The sequence below is a fragment of the Brachyistius frenatus genome, unplaced genomic scaffold, assembly GCF_029030835.1.
Source record: "Brachyistius frenatus isolate BFR_SWC_R1_liver_20210118 unplaced genomic scaffold, ASM2903083v1 Contig_72, whole genome shotgun sequence".
Classification (NCBI taxonomy): domain Eukaryota; kingdom Metazoa; phylum Chordata; class Actinopteri; family Embiotocidae; genus Brachyistius; species Brachyistius frenatus.
The window spans coordinates 360,981-387,181 of NW_027210671.1; the positions used below are offsets into that span (position 1 = coordinate 360,981).

Here is a 26,201-nt window from a genome sequence, read left to right on the forward strand (position 1 = left end):
AAATAGGCTAAACTTCAAGAGCTCCTCGTGAAGCTAAAGAAACAGCTTCCCGTTCAGCCTCTTTCACATCAACGTGTCAGCTAACGTCTGAAGAAACAACCAAAACCACAACAAACAACAATCTTTTCCTTCCTTCAGTGCATGCATCTGCCACCATCTCTCATCGCCGGAGCTTTGTTTTGACCAAACACGTTTCTGCATGGCCACCCGGCTAATCTGCAACTATCTGCCCTACCTTCCTATCAAGGCTACACCAGAGAGCAAAGGGGATTGAGTCGGGCTTTGATACTCGGGGCCTTGATGCCGCAAAGCCATCTGCTCCAATCTGAACTTGTTTTTTCTTGTTAGATGGGACTCCAGTCTGCCAGATACAGCTCAAACCAGGAGAGAACCTGGTTCCACCTACTTCCACCCACACATGTTCAGCTACACACTACAAAGACTGCACACACTCACACCTCTTTTATCCCGGGCTATGATTCCTCTTTGGGATGCCAATCAAACATTCATAACTACTTGCTTTTGGACTTTCAACAACAACATCTTTCCCTACCTGCCTGTCTGTTTCCCTTTCTTCTTCACAATATTCAGAAAGAAAAAAAAATCACAATATGAGTTTTGTCAATATTGCACAGCAGCCTCTCTTTCATTCCCCCTCTCTTTCCTGCTGCGATAGTGATCCAAGTGATAAAGCTTGCCTCTATTATTAGCAGTGTAATAGAGGGCTGTGGTTGTGAGGATCTGACAAGGAGATGATAACAAGAGTGCTTACTCCTCCGTTCTCCTCGCCCTCCTCCTATATCATTTAGAAAACAGTCGCAGTGCAGCAGCACATCATGGCCGGCTAATGGCCTCAGAATATAACTGCTGCAACAGTAAGCAACACTTACCATTACTCAATTTGTACCGACATTAAAAAGAACGTCATTAAATTTAAGAATTTATCTGTTTTTCCGCTACTCAACCATGCTTCAATAAATACTTGTGATCATGCACAACAGCCAGTTGCCAAATTAAGAGGTGGAATTAAGATAGAGGTCGAGGAGGCCCTCGAGTTGCTCTCAAGGTTTGAGCTTCCTATTATGGACTCACAGCTGCTTTGTTTGAAGTTTTATACCTCGTGTTTTGGCAGCTCTCAACCAGAACATGTATCTGTATTCCCTGAAAAAAAATGCCCCTAGGTGCCTTTCCAGACACACTTCTCATCTTTTTCAAATTATTATCTTTGACACCTTGTGACATCATGGAGTTGAGTCTCAGGTTATTGCATTCGGGCTCTGGGGAACGTGTTTCTCGTGTTCCCAAATATAGACTGGACTGTATTTGACCAGAAGTGTAGCACACTGGAGTAAAGTGAGTGGAAACCCTTCTTAAAGGACAATACCAATTTATCAGAAGTTGAGTCTTAATTTTGTAGATTTGGGTATTTTAATCAGTTATGGAAGCGTGCACACAAAAGCAAATACTGACATATGGTAACATGAAGTTGTCCCTGCGGTACAATCAAATGGGGCAAAAATCTGCAATGGAAAACAAAATCCAGAAAAGTACCTGATACTAAGAGCAAGTAGAGTCCAGGAGACTGGAGCCGGTACAATCAGTGGAGATGCAATTTATTCTAGTTCAAAACAGCCAAAACTAGAAAAATAAGATACAAGTTGTATTAAACTGGAATTTCCCTCTCAGGACCAAGATGCACTTTATGGTATAAGAAATGCGTGTGTGTGTGTGTGTGTGTGTGTGTGTGTGTGTGTGTGTGTGTGTGTGTGTGTGTGTGTGTGTGTGTGTGTGTGTGTGTGTGTGTGTGTGCGTGCGTGCGTGCGTGCGTGCGTGCGTGCGTGCGTGCGTGCGTGCATGCGTGCGTGCGTGTGTACAGCAGTAAAGGCAACCACAGCCATATATATATATTTCCAGGGGTGATGTTTTTGGAGCACTGTGGGTGACTCTGAAAAGCCTTCAGAATAACAAACAAAAAATAGTTTCCCAGGATGCCACCTGATGTGTGTGTGTGTGTGTGTGTGTGTGTGTGTGTGTGTGTGTGTGTGTGTGTGTGTGTGTGTGTGTGTGTGTGTGTGTGTGTGTGTGTGTGTGTGTGTGTGTGTGTGTGTATACACTGTATAAGTGTGTTTCTGAGTTTTCAGCTGTGTATTTATCAACTTTCGTGTACACAATTTTGGCTCAATTTATATCCATTTACATCAAAATATATGCTTTTCTGTATTAGGTGTGTGTGTGCGTGTGTCTTGCATTGTGTCAAACAGTCTCAGGCGTGTGTGTTCTGCCAAGCTTAAGAAGGTGACATATTGGAGCCGCTTCCTGAATCTATAATTCATAGCACAGGCTCTAAACAAAGAACAGAGTGTTCGGCTCCCATCAGACATGCTACAGGGGAACTGACATGGTTGCTAAAGCTGCAAACAAAATATAGCTGGATAGCTAGGACCAGGAGCTAATAAGACGTGTTACACACTGTGATAGCAGAAGAGAGCCTGCAGACCTACAGGCAGGCTGACAGCCACATGTGGAATAAGGGATACTATTTTTTTTCTGTCTCTTTTTTCTCACCGCCTTGATGGATTTTCTCTGACCCACATTATCAGGAAACAGACAGGCAGACATGTAAACAGGTTGGGATATGACTCATTAAGCTGTCTGCACTGAAACAAAGGCTCTTTCAGCCGCTTCACATCTTCCTTTTGTTGTGATGTACACCTGTAATCACCCCATGCTCACAAGGAGGACAATCATGCAATATTTAGAAACTCTAGCTCCAATTATTCTCAGAGGAAAGATGCAACATTTATACCTGTTGTGGGTTGTGGTTTGTCTTCCTGCTACATGGGCAGAGGCTTGTCACATTAGTCACTCACCACTCATCTTTTCTGCAGAAAGCATCTTTCACCTTTTTTTCCCCGCACATTAGGCGGGGTAATCAAAAGACATTTTCATGTAAACAGCAGAGCAGCTAGTTTTCTGGAGCTCAATTGTATTGTCATGTTGACATGATAATCATCAGCAATTCGTATAATGCATTGACTGTTCGTGATCTATCAAGCAAAAATTCAGACTTCTCAAATAAGAAGTTGAGAAGCTTTTGTCTGATTCCTGCAGTTGTATCTTTGGGTTGTGGACTGTTGGTCAGACCAACCTGTTGTCATTGCCAGGGCATCAAATACTGAGGTTTTTTTCAGTCTGCTAGCGTCTCATACGTACACATAAAATGTCTTAGGTTTAGGCACCAAACTCCAGGTGGTTGGAAAAAGCTTGTGCTTTGGGTTGAATGTGACACGGGGTGCAATTTGGTCAGGTTTAGGCATCAAAACTACGAGGGTTAGAAAAAGACAATTTTGGTGGGTAAAAAAAAAGTAATTTTACATTAGTAACGTTACTTCGTAAGTTACTTGATGTACCTTATGCAAGTGCTTTTGCATCCAACCACCCCTGACCTCCTCTCTGTGCAGACTTTGTTACTCTGTCACATGACCTCCTCCTTCGACACGGGTGGTCACGATGCCGATGCCAAAGGGCGTCCTGTGCATATCCCTCTGATGCCAAAGGCTTTGACAAAACGGCAGTATTTGATGCCCTGGGAATGAGAACGGGGATATGTGGGGGTTACTTGCAAAGACTTTTGGAGAGTCTCCCCTCAAAGGTATTCATGGTGTTCCACTCGTTCGGACACACGGAAAGTGACAGAAACAGTTGTGTGAAAAGTGAAAAAGAAAACTTAAGAGAACTTTTTTCCTGCACACTTTGTCACTTTTGCTCATCTGGCCAGTGTTGTTTGATTGCAGGTTTTGGAGACAAGCCGAGAGAAGGTTGAGACTCTGATGACTTTACCAATGAATCAAATACATTAGCAACAAATTAATGAAAAGAAATAAACTGTATTTAAATACATATCCGTCCATCCTTTCTTTTAGAATAATACAGATCTCATCCTCAGCTATTTTTAACAATGCAGCTGCTGCTCTAAATGCTGACATCATGCGTCAGTATCAGCAGCATTTGACAGGCTATAATATTTCATACACTGCTGGGACATGCTGCTGCTTCTGTTTATTCAGTACATTGACGTGATGATGTTTCCATAAGGCCTACCTTACATCTGCTCCAGTGTGTCTGTTTCAACAACTCCATTACTGGTGGGACATGCATGTGCTGTAATTAAAATGCTACATATTGTTAATAGCAGGTGACAAATGTGATGCTCTAAACACACAAAAATTGTCATGGGCTTTAGCTATCAATGTGATGCCTGCTGCAATTATCACACAGACAAATGAGCCAGGCAGATGGGGGTATGGTTATTAAGATGTAACGAAAAACTGAGCGGGCCGAGAGCAAAAAGAGGTGAGCCAAACACTGGAAAAAAAAAAAAAGATGAGTGATTGCAGAAATGGCAAGATAATGACACTAAAATGGTGTCGATGTGGCAACGGCAATGACGGAGGGAGAAAAGTGGCTTTTTTGCAACTTAAGGAAGGATCGTTCATATGTATCTGTGACTCATCCTTTGGAGCTGCCAAAAATAGCTTTCTCACACAGTGCACCTCATTTCATTCATTCCGTTCAACTAAAACACCGAGCCAAAATCAGAGCATGTGCAACAGAAAGTAGGAGGGTAAGGGAAAAGTTGGGAGTGTTATAGTTAACAAAAGAATGAGAATCCATACAGTTTTGTACAATATTCTCTTACCTATAAAAGCTATTTCATCTGTATATTTATATAATATTTCAATCAATATTAAATTACAGCAATAACAATCTGACATTTGACACCTTTCTATCATAGACTGCTAGACCCAGTTGTCTGCATGTCCATCATGATGTGGTCTTTGTCAAAGTTACTCAGTTCCTTTTCCTTGCCCCATTTTTCAAGCTAGCGATGGTCGTGGCTTTTGAATATTTGTTCAAATACGGGGGAAGAAAATGGTTATTCTTCAGTTTTTACCGGTAAATGATGCTCAACTGGCACTGAGGTGATCAAAGGGTGCCGTGAAAAAATGCCCCACACAATCACACAGTCACATAAAAATGCTGATCAGCAAAGGAAAAAAAAACTGAGACAAGTACAACTAGAAAAAACTAAACCAACTAAATTAAAGTAGAAACATGGGTTTGAGGTTTAAAAGCAACATGTACACTATATTCTGTTTGAATGGCACTGGACTAAAAGATGTCTTGAAATAGCCTGGTGCTTTCACATTGTTTGTTCACACCTCCTACACTGCGAAGATGAAGGGTGCAAACATTGAAAGGAGACAAATCACATTAGGCACCTAAAACCTGCCGAACCCTAAATTGGAATGACTAGAACTGGCAGTTTATCCGTGGGCAGAGGCACCGCTGCCTCTGCGGACTATATATCCAATGCTTACTCTTTACAAGACTTTCCGCTCAACCCTCAAGCCTTTCAACTCTTGAATTGAGGCTATGCCCACACCAATGAGGGTACATCTGAAAAATCCTTAAACATATAATAGCAGATTTTTGGTATAGCAGAAAAAATATTCTAGTTTTTTTTTCTGTCCACATTCAAATTCAAAGATGTACAAAATGCTCTGCTTTACTCCCTTATTGGAAAAATTAGAATCTATGAAGATGTCAGTATTTTTTTTTTATTATAAAGTTCAACTGTAGGTTTCAAGATGTCTCCTACATCACTGGAAAATCCTTCTCAATGTATGTACAATAAAAGCCTTAAGTTTCCACATCACAGTAGTATAAGTTGCCTATTGGACCACGATTGGCTCCCAAATCCGTTATTTTGTCACAAATCCTGCTCATGGGACTTCATCAATCAAATTGAAAGCACTCTTCTAGCATCGACTACTTCTAGTGACGTTATTTCACATTAAAAGGATTCAGCAGCCGAAACATTGTGTGGCTTCTATTATGAAGCGTTCAAAGGAAAAGCAGCACTGGCCACGATTACTTATCAGAAATTCATCTACAAGTCAACAGTCATTATTCTCATTTGTTGTGGTGGCATATCAGCTTTAAATATTCCAAGGAGTAATGGGACAAGAAGGCGCAGCAACGGTGAGTTGTTAGATGAAAAAGTTTCACATCTCCAACTTCTCAGCAAAGTTACCAGCTGCTGGTTCTGTCCTCTGTCTCATGGAGTTTAGTCAAGCCGTGTGCAGCAATAAACCAGATCACAACTGCTCATTAAATCCATATTACTGAGGATTATTTATCCAAAAAAAAATATCCTTATGTAAATATTTTGTAAAAGTACCAATAATCATACCTACTATTTCATTGGAATATCAATATTGAAGTATTTGGTTAAAATGTTGTGATGATTGATTTTGTCCATATCACCAAGCCCCAACTTAAACTGAAAAACATTTTCATAAACAGCACAAGCCTGTCTCTCTCTACTCTGTTGTCCTTACCTTGCACTTTACCTTACTTGTATCTCAGTTAGGTCAGTCACACTATACAGATATCATTACCATTCATTTTTGCATCTATTTTAAGATATGTGCACAAGTATTTAATATTAATGTGACTGGAAGTCATAAATGCCGCATGTTAACACAGGCTACATCATTATTTTATACTAGGGCCCTCATCATTTGAGAGCATAATTATGGGGATATGTAAATTATAACACTTGTGCTAATCTCACTTGTTGTCTAATGAAATTGGGCTGGAGACTTTCCTAATATTGTAAGAACTCAACCATATCACTGAAAAGTTGACAAACATATTGGAAAAAAAAACACCTTTTTCCTGCACTACAATGTGAAACCAGCCTTTCTAATTCGTCCGCTCTGGACAACCTTCAAAAACTAGTGGTGCTGGTGTGTTTAGTATTGAGGCTTTGTAATAAATTCAACTCATCACTTTATATCAAACCATAACAGCTGGAGTTGAACACAGAAAAAAACAAGTGATATTTTCATCCATTTACTGCTCTAACATTGCCAGTCATTTCTTAAAATGCCTCCCTTGGTCTTTTTTTTTAAACCCAAACGACTTGTGTTTAAGAGCCTCTAAATCAGGAAGCTTGACGCTGCAAGCCAGGGGAAATGGAGACGCCACCAGCTCAAGCGCCAAGATAAACAAGCCAAGGAACACGAGCCATTTGTGAGCCATAACAAGATGATTATGGTGGTGGCAGCTAGTTACTGTTGCCTGATATGGAGCAAGAGGGAAGATGCCATGTCATGTACAGGCCTCTGCTGCCAAGCCCAGACACTCTCCTATCTCCTCTCCGACAAGGCTGGGAAACGATGTTGCCACTGAAGAGCAGCCATCATGGGAAAGTTGTCATGCATATGTATTGAATGAACTAATATTAGATATTTCCATTTGAGTTTCAGGCTCTTTTTTCATATGGCACTCATGCCTTTGCTTGTGACTGACAAACCCTGAAAACTTGGAAACTAAATTTCAGCTAAAGTAAATTTAAAAACTTTAAAAGTTTCTTCCAACAAACTTCTGAATGTGCTTACAACAACATGACACTGAGACAGCATCTGAAAAAGCTGCGTCAAACCTTAATCTTCTAAATGTGTGTGGGGTGGCTTAAGATGTAGCTAGCCAACATCTTACAGTGTGAGCCCGAACTAACCACCGGTGTGCCAGGTTTTAGGATAAGAGGCACTCAACCCCTTTCGCCAAGGCCTCCATTTTGAAACAGTAGGCATTTTAATGTATTAGATTGGCATGAGGTGAGAGTGGGGGGTCATGGAGCAACTGAAGTGTGTGTGTTAAAGAGAGTTCCTGCACAAGACGAGTAACGCTGCTGAGGCCTGTTTTTTCCACGGTGAGGCAGAACTAGACGATTGCCAAGGCAGCCACCCTGTGTCCCCATGGTATGTAGACACTGTCGCTCTCAAACACAAGGGAAGAGAAGCTGGACGAAAGAAATATGTGTGTGTGTGTGTGTGTGTGTGTGTGTGTGTGTGTGTGTGTGTGTGTGTGTGTGTGTGTGTGTGTGTGTGTGTGTGTGTGTGTGTGTGTGTGTGTGTGTGTGTGGGAGGGGTGTGTGTGTGTGTGTGAGAGAGAGAGAGAGAGAGAGAGAGAGAGAGAGAGAGAGAGAGAGAGAGAGAGAGTTTACAGAGACAACAGCAGCTAATCGTCCAATAACGCAAAAACATTTCATCCAGAACCTACAACACACAGCAAGAACATAAATATGGTGTGCTGTAGTTATGACAAGAGACAATCATATTTTCTATTTCTCTCCTATGTTATTCAGGTAATGACAAAATACAATGTCAGATTACTGAGCCGTGCTAGACGGGAAAACGACAAATTAAGTACCAAAACCTGGCAATAAATGTTGGGTCAGATTTATAGTTTAATTTGTTTTTTTATTCTTTAATCAGATATTTACTGCACTTTATTTAGACAAAGTTCTTGTACATTTGCTTGACACTGGAGAACTTGATTGCTTTTGTTACATCATATAACAAGTTTAAAAAAAAAAAAAAACATGTCTGTACTCCTCACATCTTGTCTAGAAATAATCGGTCGTGCTTTCATATCATCCTGGCTGTACTACTGTGAATTCTCTCCTCGCCTGTCTCAGCAAGTCGTCTCTGGAATGTCTACAAATGGTCTAAAAAGTTGCTGCGAGTCTATAGACCAGTTCCAGCAGGATGACTCGCATCCCACCTGCCTTGTCTTCCTTACATTAGCTGCCCATCAGGTTCAGGATTCAATTTAAAAGGCCTGCATATATGGATTACCTTCTCCATCGTAATACCACCAGTCGGTCAATTAAGTCTTCTGGCCGGAATTTATTAATTTGTTCCACACACTCTGAAAACCAAAGGTGGTTATGCTTTTGAAGTGGTGGGTTTGCCTTTGTGCAGCGCTCCTCCTTTATACATACGCTCTATTGACGCCTTTAAAAAGCAGCTTAAGACATATTTGTTGAAACTGGCCTTTGTCCCGCCTGATATTGTCTAGTGATTGTAATTGAATGTGTTTTAAAGTCCGTTTTTGCATGTTTCTATTGCATTTTTTTTCTTCTTTCTTTTGTGAAGCACTTTGTGATTTTGCTCAGTGAAATTTGCTACATTAAATAAACTTTACTTTCTTACACAGTAGACTTCAACTGCGTTTTTAGATGTCTATCTCACCTGTGTCTAACAGATCACGTTTGCTTCTATTTAAACAATAAAGCTGTTTACACAGCAGGCACAACATTTGGTGTTTCACTTGCGCTTTACATCCAAAGCCAAGACCCGTATTGAACGCATACAGTATATACAGCGGGTAAAATAAGTATTGAACACGTCACCATTTTTCTCAGTAAATAAAGGTGCTATTGACATGAAATTTTCACCAGATAAATGGTAATGGTCTGTACTTGTATAGCGCTTTATCACCTTTCGGTCTCAAAGCACTTTAACATGGTTTTTCTCATTCACCCATTCATGCGACAGATCACTATGCAAGGTGCTGCCATCAGGAGCACATTCACACACCGATGGTACACCATCGGGAGCAACTTAGGGCTCGGTGTCTTGCTCAGGGACACTTGGGTGTGTTGACAGGAGGAGCTGGGGATTGAGCCACCAACCTTCTGATTAGCGTGCAACCCACGCTACCGACTGAGCCACAGCCTCCCCTACCAGATGTTGGTAACAACCCAAGTAATCCATACATGCACAGAAACCAAAACAAATAAGTTCAGAAATTAAGTGATGATGTGAAATGACAGGGAAAATGTATTGAACACATGAAGAAAGGGAGGTGCAAAAAGTCATGGAAAGCCAAGACAACAGCTGAAATCTATCAGTAATTACAAAGCAACCCGGCCCCTTGTCAGTGCAAATTAATATCAGCTGGTTCAGTCCCAACTGATGGACTATAAAAAGGTGTCTCATTACCAAGGTGTCACACAAGAAACATCTCATGACGGGTAAAAGCAAAGAGCTCTCTCTGTTGCAAAACATACTGATGGCATTGGTTGCAGATGCATTTCTAAACTTCTGAATGTTCCAGTGAGCACTGTTGGGGCCATAATCCGGAAGTGGAAAGAACATCATTTCACCATAAACTGGCCATGATCAGGTGCTCCTCGCAAGATGACAGAGGAGTGAAAAGAATTATCAGAAGAGTTGTCCAAGAGCCAAGGACCACTTGTGGAGAGCTTCAGAAAGACCTGGAATTAGCAGGTACAATTTTTTCCAAGAAAACAATAAGTAATGCACTCAACCACCATGGCCTGTATGCACGCTCACCACGCAAGACTCCATTGCTGAAGAAAAAGCATGTTGAAGCTCATTTAAAGTTTGCTGCACAACATTTGGACAAGCCTGTGAAATACTGGGAGAATATAGTCTGGTCAGATGAGAGCAAAATTGAACTCTTTGGATGCCATAATACAGACTATGTTTGGAGGACAAATGGCACTGCACATCACCTTAAAAACACCATACCAACAGTGAAGTTTGGAGGTGGGAACATCATGGTGTGGGGCTGCTTTTCAGCATACGGTACTGGTAAACTTACACATAATTGAAGGAAGGATGAATGGAAAAATGTACTGAGATAAAAAAAAATCTGCTGCCATCTACCAGAATGATGAAGATTAAATGAGGGTGGACATTTCAGCAAGACAATGATCCCAAACACACAGCCAAGGAAACTCTCAATTGGTTTCAGAGAAAGAAAATAAAGCTGCTAGAATGGCCCAGCCAATCACCTGACTTGAATCCAATTGAAAATCTATGGAAAGTACTCAAGATTTGAAGACTGTTTGTGTGGAAGAATCGGCCAAAATCACACCTGAGCAATGCATACAACTAGTTTCTCTATACAGGAGGCGTCTTGAAGCTGTTATTACCAACAAAGGCTTTTGTACAAAGTATTAAATAAATATCAGTAAGCGTGTTCAATACTTTTTCCCTGTGTCATTTCACATTATTACACATAACTTAATTTCTGAACTTATTTGTTTTGGTTTCTGTGTATGTATGGATTACTTGGGTTGTTACCAACATCTGGTGAAAATGTCATGTCAATAGCACCTTCGGAAATATATTTACTGAGAAAAATGGTGACGTGTTCAATACTTATTTTACACACTGTATATAGTGACTGTGTACTCTGTAGAGCACTACACTCATGCTGCAGGTAAACCAAACTCTAAACCCAGAGACCATTTTCCAAAGCAATGTTTTACCTTTCAGCAAAACCGTCAAATACCACAATAGCATCAAAGAGGTTTGGCATTCAGTAAGACACTGGTGACAATTTGTTGATACGGGCGGAGGAAGCTCTCTGTGCCCTATCATTGCATGTCGGATGACAACAGTGCCAGGCTGCAACCCACTCATTATAATCATTTTTTCAAGGCAGGGAAGAGGCCTATAGCTCATATCCTTTCATTTGCCATTATATGTCATCACAGTGTGAAGCAAGCAGACAAAGACAAGTCAGAATACAAAAGATCACAACAGAATAAATACCCAAACCTGTTCATAATGTGATAATATGTCTATATTATTACCAATATCTGTCATTTGAATAAAAAATAAAGCCTTTTTACCCCGTGTATGCCTATCAGACAACTTTCAATGGAATGAATGGATGTGATTTGGCTCTGGGCTTCTGCAATCAGTGCGCCTTGTTTAAACTGAAGTACATTTCTCACCCCGGCATAGTTCAACCAAGAGGCAGAGCAGCTTCTCTAAAATAAACGCCAACAAAAAAAGTGAAGTGAAGAAAAAACACACACACACACACACACACACACACACACACACACACACACACACACACACACACACACACACACACACACACACACACACACATCTGAAAATCTCACTCTTAAGCCCTTTTTTTTTTTTTAAACCATCGCTACCGGCTTTAACAAAATTGCACCACATTATCAGGGGATTAATGATTACTTCACAAACTGGGTGTGAAACAAAACAGGCTGAACAACCGGAGAGAAATAAAAGCTGATCACAGGAGTGGGAGATGTGAGAATAAAGGGGGAATGTTAAATCAATGAGATTTAAATGGGAGTTGCAGTTATTTCGCAGGGTTGATGGCTTTCCTATCTGGATGTCAAGCATGTACCGTGGGTGTGCTAAATAACATCCAAACATCCCCAAATCCCCAAGGCGCCTTTTGAGAAGCAAAAGAATTTGAGAAAGGGACCGGCTGAGGAAAACAGGAGTGGAGGTTTGGGGACGGTGGGGGGGTTAACGGGGTGGACGGGGGAGATATAGGGAGTGTGTAATAGAGAGAATCAATGGGTACCCCGGGAGCAAATGAAAGCCATGACATCATCGTATGGCAAGGAGCAAGGAGTAGGGTGGCGAGAAGTGGGGGGAGAGAGAGAGGGAGAAGGCAGAGACGAGAGCACCCACAGTCACCCATTCTGCCTCTCGGGGCCCATCCACTGGAAGGGATAAGAGCTGAGAACAATGCGCTCCTCAATGAATGGGATCCCAAATCCCACAGGAGAAAAACAAATCACCAGTGGGAAAGTAGAAGGGCGAGGGAGAGATTGAGAAAGAGACAGGGAGATGGAGAGAGAAAAGGGAGACCCTTAAAAAGATGTGCACACAAAGCAACAAAGCATCTTGGGACATGTAGAGCAAGGCAAGTAGCGACGGAGACAAAGCTGCTTTTGTCCCTGCCGGCTGGTGGGTGGCTCGGTGTGAAGGATTTGAACATGGTACCATTCACATCAGAGCTCTCCGATATATTGATTGGGCCATGTAATCCCTCAAATGATAAATGAATAGGTTGGATCGGCGCTGGATGTGTTGTTTGTTTGGGCCAGTATGACGACAGCATGTGGGAGGAAAGAAGAGGGCTTTATGTAAGGAGAGCTTTGAGTTGCGTTCAAAGTTTGGCCTGCTGCTGGTGATGCTGGTTTGACGGAGACACGTGAGGCAGGGAGCGATGTTCAGGGAGGCTCTGATCACAGCATCTCCTCGCAGAAGTCAAAACGGGCTGTTTAATTGCATTCCTCATCACAGTGTTAATAAATAAAGTCACAGCCTTCACTGGGAGGGTTTAAAATGTGTGCAGAGCGTGAGTGTGTGTTGTTGTTGTGTGCCTTCGAACAAAGAGCTTCCATTCCTCCGTGATTACAGCAGTGGTGCTGTAAGCCAGAACAGAGAAAATGAATTAGAATCATAAAAAGAAAAGTCTTTCATGCCTGATGCTTTGATAACAAAAACAAGCAGGTTTTCACCAACTGGAATAAGTTGGCTTATGATTGGGAGCTAGCTGGGGACAACTTGACACACAAATTTCCCATAACAAATGGAAGATTCGCTCATGAATAAGTCACAAATAAAAGAAAGAACTGCATTATGATATTTATTTTGGGATCAATAAAAAAAGGAAGACACTGAAAGCATGAACTGAGGTAGAATAATTCAAATATGGAGGTGTCAAGGATGCTGCTCCTCTCTGATCTGATAGAAATATGCTCTTTCTGACAATTCAGTAGCACTCGTGTATGAAAGAGCACAATTAACAGCAGGGCTTGTATGATGCTTACAGGCACTCAGCCTATGAGAAATGTGAAACAATATACAGCTGGAGCTACTCTTGAAGTCCAACTTTTACTGAAAGTCTACTGAAGTGCTACAGCATGTTATGCATCAGGTACAGTGAGGCAAAGAAACACTTTTCCTTTTCAGGTGCTTCAAGAAGTGGAATGTCGACAGTCTGACTTCAGCTCCAGTTTTGTGTTTCAATATATTGATTTGGTTGTGCTGCGTGACATTTAGGAAATAACTGAGTGCAGGTAAGATTCTTTTAAATTTGATTTGGATTGGAAAAGTTGAGGTTGTGCAGTGCAAAAGGAGACGAGACAAAAACAGACGACCTGGACAGAAGCCTCTCAGTCGAAATCCATTAAGAGACAGAAATCACCCAGAGCCAAACACAGTGTCTCTACCAGCTCAGAGGTGCTGACCTTAACCTTTAACCTCTGATCTTCTCAAAAAGGAAGCAAGTCAGGCTGCAACGGACACTTACTTTCATTATTGATTCATCTTTCTACATTTTTTTCCAAATAAAATTATGTTGCAAATTTTTTTTTTAAAAACAGTGATAAATGCTCATTACAAAATACTGATTCCTAAAGTGACATCTTCAAATTCTTTTTGACCAACAAACAGTCCAAAACCAAAACATTCAATTTAAAATAACAACCAACAAAAGAAGGCAAATACTGTACTGAAATTTGGAAAAAAAAAAAAAAAAAAAAGTATTTGTACTTTTGGTCGACAGATCTTTTAGATTTTAGCCTGAAGACTCAGCTCATTCCTTAGGTGTGTTTGTTTCCCTGTCCGATATTTGGGAGTGATGTGCTTGAGCTTAGCTTTGTATGTTTGTGTTGTCTCTCTCAGGTCTCCATAGTGGAAAGGAGACCATTTGGCTCAGGTCCTCTCAGTGTTGCAACACCTGGAAGTTTTTTGACGTCATTCAGGATCATGTTCTTTGAATCACGTACACACAACATCTGTTGCATGTCTATCTGTCCTTGAAGACAGATCCCTCCTCAGTCCAACTTGGATTTCTTCCTGTTTTATCTTGTTAAAGGGTTGTTTTTTTTTTAGGACAGTTTTTCCTCATCAGGATTGAGGGTCTAAGGATACGGGGTGTTGTGTGATGTACAGAGTGTAAAGCCCTTGTGATTTGTAGTATAGAGTAATACATACGGCCTGATTTGAAATCCTATCAACTGATCAAAGAGTAAATTCAGTCCAAAGAAGAAGTGGATAATTGATTTAAGATTAAATGAAACAAGTACTTGGGTGGTGTCCAGTGGGGGCTGCAGCTCCAGGAGTAAGACGTCTTAGAAATTTTTACTAACTGCGTCATAGGAGGAACATAAGACAAATCTGTTGGGAAAAGTCTGGGATTTGTTTTAGAGCTACATTTAGTAATTTTTTCCCCTTTGAGGTTTGAAACTCAGAAGAGCTTTGCTTTGTCAATTCTCATCAAGTCTGTCTGAAGCTATCAACTAAAGATAACCTTTGAAGTCGGCGCCAGCCTGTAGCAGCTACATTAGCTCACTAGCTGTTAACCCGTGCCTTTGCACCCTAGCGTGTGCACAATAAATATTGAAATCGGCTGCAGCTGCCTCGCGAGTGGAAGTTCTGTATTATAAATGTCAATCCTTGGTCGGCGGAGCGGTGGCTCATTCTAATGCCACGTGAAAGAGACACAAAACAAGAGACACTGACACTGCAAAGAAATTTTAACTTTCAGACTCATCAAAAAGTGTGGCTACTTGTATGTTTATGAATAGGAAGGAGGATAGACAGTGAACAACAATAAGGAAGAAGAACAAAACCATTTGTCTACTCCTTATTTTTTTCCTGCAAAATACTTAATAAATTTACTTCTTTAGGTCTCCAAAAGTTACTCACCTCAACTTAAAAGGTAAAAAACACTCGTTCCTCTGGGTGATCAGTGCTGTGGGAACTATGAGAGGTTATAGGTTGACTTTACATTTTGTTTACAACCCAACTAGATTCTGAACCAATGATCTAGATGTCTCCGTTTGGAGCCTCTGTCCACTGAAAGCAGCTGGTACTTTGCTCCACATGATATGGGATGCCTGTGTGATGCACACGTCTGGGAAATGGTAGCTCTTCTCATTTCACCTGTCGTGCATGACGTTGCCCAAATGATCTGTCCAAGTATTTTAAAACAACAAAAACACACAGCAGGATCTGCTTTAAGAACGGCTGAGAACATGATATCCACTCATTCAAATCCTCCTCACCCTCTCACCATCAGACACCATATACACGTTCTACTGCACAAACTAATGATGCAGGTGAGTGTTTTATTAACGTTTAGCTGCTGATTCTGTGGCCAAATATTTTGAAGATGACTAATAGCCCCCGAAATGCTTACTTTGTCGTCATATGTTTAATGTATAATGCCCCTCTTGTTGTCTTAGCAGTTATTTTCTTGTTCCCTTCAGGCCTATTTTTGCTTTCTCCAGTTGTATGTTTTATAATATTTGATAATCAAAAAAGGGCAATACGTTGCACATTTATCATGAAATGTTATCTTGCTGAACACTCTGTAGCCCGGACATGGTGTGATGATGAAAGTACATGGTTAGAATTCTCACTTGTTTCAACTTTTACTACTAAAGTTATTCTTGAAAAATCGTGCCGTGTTTGTTTGTTTTTTGTTGTTGTTTTTATCTCTCTTTTTATTTGCCAATTTTACCGCAGAAGCAAACACTTAAATTAATTAGTTCAATTATTTTCTCTCAGTTTTTATGTTTCTTTCTTTTATAATCCTTCAGCAGCATATTTTGAAGTTTTCTAAGCGAGAGACCCAAGAGGGCGCACGCATAAAGTGGAGAGGAGAAAGGAGAAACCAAGCAACTTAAAGAGTGAAAGGGAGATGCTGCACACACACATGAGTCAAGTATACACACACTGGGTACTGGGCAGAAAGCCACCGGTGTTTCAGTTGTTTCTCTTCAAGCACAGCTTCCATCCCACAAAGACCAAGCCTCTACAGATAGCACACCTCAGAATTGAAAAGGATTTGTGTTATTCTATTTCAAGGTCTGTGCAGCTGAAATAGAAAATAAATCTGACAATCTGCAGTCAAGTTACTTCCCAAAACTCCTCTTAAAATACCGATAAAAGTACACATTCTTATTGCTTTTGCTGTGTTGATGAATGGGAAGCTCTGCAGCTCATTAACAACAGATAATTGAACTCCCCGAGGTTAAGAGACATCCTATACATACTACTGTTATAACCATTGCCACTTACTATATCCCACGATGAACTGCAGCAGGAATTTTAACAACTGCCCTCTTACTTCATCTTTATCTTCTCTCACTGTCATCCCTCTGTTGTCATTCTCACGTTTTCTTTGCCATCTTTCCTCTATCTTTTGTCCTTACTCTGCATCCTGATCTTCCTCCATCCAACCACTGCCAACTTGTCTCTCCTTTTGACAGCAGATCAATCAAATTGTTTTTCTGCCTCAGCTCCCTCTCCTTTGGGATAACAAGCTCTGCAACAGGTTTTGTGTCACACTTAAACTGAATTAAGCCATTTCCACCAGTCCTTCAGAGGATAAACTAGATATCAGTGTTTAAATATTAAGAACTGGATGAGAGGACATTTTTGCCTGTGTGAAGATGTGCTGCAATGCTTCCTCAGGGTTCATACAGGAAACAGCGACTTGCCGACAAACCCGATACAAATTAATTTTAGGAAAATAGCAGCTCGCATGGGTGGGGTGCTGCAATAACTGTTGCATGGAGGCAGAAACAGTGACCTATAATTTCAATATATGTTATTGATCCATATTTTTTTGGAGGCAGAGGAGGGTTATGGATGATATCCCGTTCATCAAAAATATTTCAATGTAAATAAAACACATCCTGAAATGCGGTGCACTCATTTGTAATATCAAGTATGTCTTCTAACATCATATCCAGAGCACTGCAGATATACTGTATGTCACTTATTGTTTGGGATATGAGATGTGAAGTACTGGCAGCCCTCCTCCTCCTCCTCCTCAGGGAGAGTGCTAATGAAGTAGGAGGCTGGTCAGTTGGGAGAATCTCGAACTCTCCACTTGGGTTCCTACAGTAGCGATCAATAAAATACAGAAGGATACCCTGGCCTTACTCTTCTTTTTTTATCCTCTTCATTGTCATTATTGTACACCAAATGTCCCTTTTTTATTTGTTTTCCACCCCGTCTCTCACCCTTCAGTCTCTCCTAGTAGCTTCTTAATCCTCTAATGTCTCCTATTTGCAGTTTTGCCTTCCCCTCTCTTTCAGACAGTTAGCACTGAGGGTGTTATAAATCTGCACTGTAATTAGTATGACACTTGCAGCTGAATTTCATTTTATTCACAACTAATTTACTTCTCAGTCACTGCAGTGTTTTGGCATTCCAGAAGTTGCACTGAGCAAAGCTCAGAGAATTTGGAAGGAAACAAACTTACTGTCAGGAAACTCTAATCAAAAAACACAGATGGAAATAATGAAGAAAAAAAAGAGACTCTGCACACTCAAATTGCCTTAATACAAAGCTAAAGGAGGAATCCAATCCATCTCATACTTTACTGACCCTGAAGGATGCTCTCCAACCTGTGAGGCAACAGTGCCCCCTGCAGGTTGGTGGTGGATATGCACCTCAGTGGTGTTCAGAAGTTGATTCCTTTACACTTTTAACCAGCCTTGTTTTAGCCCTGCAGCTATCTCCTCCCACAAGGGGAATTGTGAAAGTGGATTTGAATAAATGAATGCCTCTTTTGCAAGCCCAGTGGAAACACAGCAGAAAATAGTCCAAAACATTCCAAAAAATTGTACCGATGTCGCATTTTAAAAAAGATAAAGAAAAACATATATTTTTTCTAGCTTACGCCTATAGGCCCACATTTAAGATGGCAGCAATTTGAATATGTCATGCCTAATTCCACGTTTAGGCTGAGCCGGCATTCTCCAGGGACTGAATACAAAGCAGCATGCAAGAAAGACACTTGACTAGTCAGCTGGAACAACACTATCCAGGCTCCGGGGATAATCAGTCCCACCATTTTGAGAAAAAAAAACTGCTTTAAAAGAAGCCATTCAAATACCCAGAAGCTTTAACTAAAAATTTCAGTAGCCGTGCCAACCAACAACGATTTTATGCAGCGGTTACAGTTTCTACAATGTATTTCAGATATTTGTGAAAACGTCAACAGCACCTAACTGAGTCTCTCTTCATATTTGAGATTGAGGCTCTTGGAATAATCAAAACATGAGACCTAGAGAAAATATTTCAATTCATTTGCACACTTCAAAGGTTCAAAATCATTCAATGTGAAAAAGAAACAGCCTTTTGAGTTCTCATTGCTTTTGCTACAGCTTCACAGCATTACTTCTCCCAGTGGAAGAGAAGGAAATGAGCGAGGGAGGCTCATGAGGTCTTGGCTATTAGACTAATAAGTACATGGCATTAGCTAATTGGGATCCAAAAAAACTGTAATAAATGAAAAGAAATGGGAAAACGGAAGCGCTACAGTGGAAAAAGTCTAAGTCAAAACCATATTTGTATCATGTTTCTTAGTATTTTCCTTTAAAAGAACAAATATCAAAGGCTCGGCCTCATTAGGACGCTGCAGCAAAAAATGCATTATATAAGACTTTGCCGTATGCACAGATTGAGAATCATCACTAATGACCTCAATAAGGCAGACATCTAGACAAAATCAAAAACATACTGTAAACAAGCCTATATGCTGTGCATTAATGCCTACAATTCAATGCTAGTTACAATACAACCTCCCAATAACAGTGTCAAATTTTAGCAGCAGAGTTAAGTCTCTGGAGAGAACAAAGAACCCTGGAGGGTTCAGATAACAAGCTCCCTGATCCCTGCTTTTTACACTACAGTTACTTTGGAGCCAGATGTACATCTACCTCTGTGTCTACATAGACACCAATGGGATTACCATCTATTAACGAAGAAAGAGGAACAGATTGGAGATGCTTCTCATTTGGTATAAACACACAGCAGCTCTCTGATTACAGTGCACTGTAAGGTTTTTTATAATTAGTGTGTTTATGATAGAGGAGTGAAAGAAAAAGAGAAGCAGATCAGAAAAAACTCATAAATGACACTTACAAAGTGTGTGTGTGTACTGTGTGCATACTGACTGTTTGTGTTCATACCTCAGAGTCTTCATTGCGGAGCCCCAGTTGGAGGAGAGCACTGGGAGACTTCAGTCTGGCTTGGCTGGACTGGGCCATCTGCAGGTTCAACTGCCAGCCGACATACTCCAGCTGAAACACACAAATGGGGCCAGTTTTTAAGACTAACATATTCATGAAAATAAAACATTTTTCTGTTTAATAAATTCCCCAGACAACTTTTTTCAAAAGAAAAGCCACTTTCCCCATAAAATAAGCATGGAAGCACGTATACTGTAGATTTAAGCATATAGTGATGTTTAATTTGCCCTTTTTCCCCAATTATATTATCACTATTTGACCTAAATGTTTCACTGTCCACCTCCTTATTACCATATTACTGTTGTGTTTATGCTTTGTTCTTATTAATCACAATGTAACACTTGTACAAATTAATGATTATAAATGACAATGCAAACTGTCAAAAAAAGTATATCAACTTTTGAATCTTTCCTCTGTAACTTTATGGTCACATTATTTTTGTACTGTTTTTTTGAATGTCATTAACAGCTTAAAACCCAAACATAATCAATGCACTATAATGAAGGACCAAGAAATGAAACAAATCCTCACATATGACACTGTCACCATTAAATGTTTGGTATTTCTTTTAACAATGAAGCCTTTATCACAACGGTTGCAGAATTTTTTTTTTTAATAGAGTAATCAACTAGCAGTTGCAGGTTTAATTATCCGAGATTTTGTTTTTTTACATATTAAGTAAAGAACTGTCAATTTATGTATTTATTAACTGGTGACAAGAATGCTAACCTATTCACAAGTTTCTTCAGCTGAAAAAAAGTCTGAGCAAGTCATTAATGTCTTGTTTGCTAACTATATAGAGTCCAGATGACTTCCAGCCATCATGTATCATGGCACTAATGTAGATTTACGACTATAAAACCTTAAATTTAAATCTTAATTTCTTTCAGTTGGCTTACTTCCGAGCTGCAGGTTGTCGAACTATCTTTCTCTCATCCTAACTTTCCTCTTACAATTGTGAACAGGAAGGCCTACGTGATGCTTCAGTCCTACAAAAACCTTGTCGTGTCTCCTCATACCAATCTCACCAATTCACCGCCTGCCCTGCTGATTTACTGAGAGCTACTTCATCAGTCAGCTGTGGCGGGGTGATAGATTAGCAGCACTGAGTCAAGGCAGGGCAGTTAAGTGTTTTATGATGCAGAGAGAGGCCATAATAATAAAGCTTGTGTGACTTATCGGTCCTGGATGCTTCCACAGCATCAAAGGAGGACAGGTGTGAGGTTGGGAACGACTGGAACAATATCCAAATTAGCGTGAATAAATTTCACAACTTCATGATGTCTTAATTATTTTACTTTCAGTATATGCAAATTAATTGATTTAAAAAAAAAAACAATAAAATAAATTCAATGAAATAACTTCATATGATATAGTTTAACATGATGTTAAACACACAAATGGAAGTAAATCACGAGTCTGAAACGACAAATAGTACAGCACATCATCAATACCAATCCCATCTAATGTATATTTTTTGTAGGTGTGTCGTCTGGCATTTGTAGCATTCCCAGAAAGAGCTACGTCATTTTACAAGAGAAAACAGGTAATCACAGGAATCATCGCTGTTCACAGTAGGTGAAGGCAAATCTCTTCATTCACTGTAAACAGAACCAACGGGGTCGTCCAAATCAGACAACTGCCAGTGACCGACATAATGATGAACTGTGACGTCTTGTCGCATGTGCAACAAGTGGATGTGTTTGGGAAATGTTTCAAAAGCAAATATTTTTAGATGAATGAAGCTGAGAATATATAAATAGATTATTGACATAAATTGGTTTGTATTCATTTTAATTGTTTTGCATTGGTTCATGTTGGTTGTGGGAAACGCATTCTTCAACAATAGAAATTACTTCCAGATTGTCACATATATCAAGTCTTTCTCTTATTTTTGGATCACGATAGGAAAACACATTTTTCCCCACTGTTACTGTAATTGCAATTATTTTCATTGATTGGTGGCTGTTTTCTAGTTTTGTCTATAAAATGCCCGAATATAGAGGACAATATCAATACTAATTGTCCATACCCCTGGGTGATGTCTCATTTTGTCCAACCAACAGTCTTAGACCCACAGACAATTAGAAGCTACAACCAGAAAATGTTTGGTATTCTTGATGACACACTTACATAAATGTCAAAAAATTTCTGATGGTAATTGACTAACAGTTGTGGCTATATAGTTCAACGCTAATTCGATCATCATTGGAAAGTGAGCAAGAATTGTGCAGTCCATTTTATTCAGTAAATATGAGGAAGAAATTAAAAGGCAGCAGTTAGTTGATTTACTGATTTCTTGAAAGGCACTGGGAAGATATATATTTTGTAAAACAGTCAAATGTCGCTGACAGTCTCTAAACACAAAACCCTGCTTTCTATTTAAGAGGGAAAGGGGATGAGAGAAAACAAACAGTCAGTTACGTAGGTGTTATAGTATTAGTATTATTATAGTTATATGGTTAAATTGTTTTGCTCCAAGTCAAAGCAGTTAGCAGAGGGCGTCTCGAGGATGAATCACTGTCACGGCCTTCAGTTTACAAATTCATGGGCGAGAGAGAGAGACACTCGAGACACAGGCAGGTGAGACGTCTGAGTGTATGACAGCAGCAACAACTCCGGCATAATGCGTACATGCTGCATATTTATTCTGTGTTTGATCTTAATTCCCTTGTCTTTGAGAGGAAAAGCTCTTTGAAGTGTCACTGTTTAATCGAGATATAGACAGAAATACGTTTTAAAATTAATGTGACAACTTGTGTGAGCTTTGACAGAACTCTTCTAAGAGTTCTTACAAAAGCAGGTCAGTCTTAATTTGGACAGTCTGATGTTGTTATAATGTCTCAAGAGAACTCCAATCATGACAGAAGTAGAATATAATGACTTAAAGTCTGGAAGCAAAATACTTTTAGCATTCGTTTTGAAACGGCGTGCAAATGGTTTGTGTTACAGTGGCGTCATGGCAGGTTTTCAAAGGTCAGATTCAGTGCTGAAAACAGTTTGATGGTAACAAGGACTTTAAAAAAACAAAAAACATGTTTATTACCTTCTTAGGGGCAAAGATATTTCGTTTTAGCTTCTCCACCAGCTCAGGTCCAGCTGTGGCCCAGGCTTGAGAGAACATCTCAGCCTTGTCCGCATTTAGATGAACCATCTCCAGCTGCTGTTGCAGAGAGGCCGGTTTTATGTTATGATACACTGCCTGAGGGGGGAGGGAAATGGAGGGGAGGGGAGGTTAATAAGAACAAATATTACATATAAGAAGTTTTTACAGGTGTACTGTACAGGTATACATACAGTATTCATAAAACCCCTTTATTCTAACGCCCAACACAAATACAACTACTGACAAGACAACAGTGACCCCAGGTGGTCATTTTCATGTGCATGGCAGGAAAGGCAAAGCAGTCTCTTTAGAGCACCTGCACAGTCACTGTAGTGATCATTTTTGTCAATTTGCATGGTTTTACTTTTCTGTTTTGTTTATTTGTCTTATTTAAAATGCTGCTTTACAATATAAACACCACCACTACAGAACTCTAATAAATTTCAAATGGACAGAAATTCCTCTTACTGTACTAAAAAAACCATATCAACTCGGTTAAAGTCATCACATTTCTGCTCTTCCATAGCCACAGAATAGGAAATCATACAGAACCCTTTTCATACTCCGCCTCCTCCATCACATCAAACAGCCAATGCTGACCGCTTAAAAATATAATACACAAAACTCCAACCTAGCAAAATGAGCATTTCAATCACATTATAATTTATTCACAAATCACGTAAAACCTTTCAAATAATGTAACAAAGGATGTCAGATGACCACCCACCTGCTCTAATATGAAGGCGGCAGTTTCTAAAACTAGATCGAGAGCCTGTTTATCCAATAAGAGAGCAGCCTGGAGTTTTTGCTCTTCCTCATCACTGAATGTCCGCTCTTCCTGTGAAAACAAAAAAACCGCTGTTTATGTAATTAATAACTGTTTTGAAGATGTAAAAAGCAAAAATCTGCTTTATTATGTGAAAATACACATTGCCTTTTAAATTCAATTCAATCTGAGCGTTCAATCAATCTCCCAAAGAAAGATTTCTGTCTAACTTCAATTAAACAACCCATCAGAGCACGGTCACTTGTCAATTTATAAATTAGTCAAGTAAAAACAAATTGTAATTAATTATTAAATCATGAAAAAGTATGCAACATTTACAACAGTTACAGCATCACAAATGTTAAACTTGAGTCTCTAGTCTTTATTTAATGACACTAATGTGAAATTAATCCGATAGCATTTATGCTTTACTGACCTTTAATGGACCACTGTCAACACTTTGAACATTTTTAGATTAAATACTCCTACAAATTATTATTATATAGTCCTATTAGCTCTAGCTTTATAAGGCAATTTGATTATTTTTTTTAAACTGCAAAAAGCAAATAGTGTTAAACAGTTGCAATACAAAAACTGATACAGCCCAGACAGGTAATATAAAATGCAATTAAAACAAAATATATTATAATGTACAATAATACAAAAAATAACATTAAATACAATAAAGCAAAGCAACTTAAGACTTTTTCACAGCACACTGTTTTGCTTGTCAAGGCAGCAAAAGCACATGAACAACAGCTTGATTCTTATTGATTGTAACAGGGAGCCATGTCAGTGGAAAATCATGCAAAACCAACATTTTAAATTTTCCGAGTTAGACCTGTGCATTTCCTGATATGGCATGTCATTACATTTTATAATATGATTAAACAAAGGTGTGGTACCTTCACTTAGCATGTCAAAAAATCAAACTGACTCAACTTGACAGGCAGCTATGTCTTGTGAAAAGCCAGAGTGATCAACAGTGTGTGTGCATTCATTAGAGTGGAGACTGACTGATGCTCCACTAAGTCATTATGCATGCACTGCACTCTCTAGCCCTTCAGCTTTGCTGCTAAAGCCTCTTGTCTTTGGCACAGATACCACTTTGCAGACTCGGTACCTTCAGATGAAGCTTTTGTATGATGCGGGAGATCAGCCTGGAGAACTTGTTCACATCAATCGCGTTGATGAAAGTCACTGCTTCTTTTATGCTGTTTGGAACGAGGGAGTGGAGAGTGTTAAAGACAGTGAGGAGGAACGTGCTCAGATCTCTTAGTTAAGAAGCAGAAGCAGATTTTACTGCTCAACATATGATCAAAGATATTTCTCACTGGCTGTCAGGGAATTTCAAAGGCGCCTCTATACATTGACAACAAACACATAAACTTCAAACATATAGCAGGGACAACATTGTTTGGGATCCAATCAGTGAGCTCCACAGAGTAAATAAGAAGATCAGCCCAGGTGGGAAGGGTGCAAAGCTGCCTAAAATGAGGCTATATGCAGATAAATTGAGTACAAAGACTATTGTAAACACACTCAGACACACTAACTACTGCAAGGTAAACATGCTGTCCATGCATGTTTATGTACTCCATTCAAAGGAAACATTCCTAATTTCAGGTAACCGCAATGCAAACAATGCTGTATGATCAGTTCGAAGAATGTTGGACCCAGTTTGTGCATTTATGTAATAGCTGATATTATTTGTGAGGGATTATGTATGTAGATTTATATTATCTATACATTTTTCTCTATACTACTTTTTTATAATGATGACATACTGCTATTCATGACTTTTGTTCATGACCCAACAATACTGTTATTTCGGTTAAATGAAGAATAAAAAACTACTCAGTCACAGTGCACATAGTGCACTAAAGATATAAAGTACCTATTTAGAGGAAATGGGATTTCTATGATTCGTTTTGTGATGATGAAACTTTCACACTCAAATGAAGAAACATGGCATCACTACATGAGACACATTGTGTGCGTTTAATTGTATTGGGTGGTTGAACCTGAAATATTGCATCACATCTCCAGTATTTTGGAAGAGAATCGTAAATATAAAACCTTTTTCTGCACAATAACTTGTAAACAAGGACTTTTTTTTTTTTACATTTTATTTACTATATTATTGGACTGCCGATGTCTTAGTTCCACTATAGTAGCCTACTACAGTCATGCTACTTTACTCCTGCACATCACAATGTTTGGAAGTAATTGTTACCAAGTGTGTTACCATAAGTCCATAAGTCATCCTCGAGCTACTGTTACGTATTTTCTAATGTCTATTCGTGCACCATATCGCAATATCGACAACTTTCACCGGTAGCTTAACGTGAGCTACTGGAAGCGCTATTTTTCTGTGAATTTACTCAAACGAATGTAAAAAATAAATAAAAGAAAGGCTGCCCACCTTTGTGTTTCTTTTATAATAGACGTCATCGCTGTCTTCTTCTTTCAGCAAATGAGTAATGAAGTGTTGAAAAGTGTCAGAGCGGCAGCAACATCCTCACACTGTTGTCGTTCCTGCTTCCTGTTGTCACAAGACGTCTCACGTGATCGTCAAAGCTGCGCGCCAGTGCGCAGTC

The 26,201-nt window shown here is 39.7% G+C and overlaps 1 protein-coding gene across 2 annotated transcripts in view; it reads right to left on the reverse strand.

Moving 5' to 3' along the window:
• The window catches only part of commd10 (COMM domain containing 10), a 62,361-nt gene extending 36,208 nt beyond the window's left edge, over window positions 1-26,153 (reverse strand). For both annotated transcript variants that reach the window (XM_069707742.1, XM_069707743.1), the window contains exons 1-5: window positions 26,027-26,153; window positions 24,725-24,815; window positions 23,563-23,673; window positions 22,776-22,931; window positions 19,670-19,780 (exon numbers count right to left, since the gene is read on the reverse strand). In XM_069707742.1, coding sequence (XP_069563843.1) covers window positions 19,670-19,780; window positions 22,776-22,931; window positions 23,563-23,673; window positions 24,725-24,815; window positions 26,027-26,055 — 498 coding nt within the window. In that variant the 5' untranslated portion in view covers window positions 26,056-26,153. The remainder of the gene's footprint in view (window positions 1-19,669; window positions 19,781-22,775; window positions 22,932-23,562; window positions 23,674-24,724; window positions 24,816-26,026) is intronic.
• Window positions 26,154-26,201: the final 48 nt, after the last annotated feature.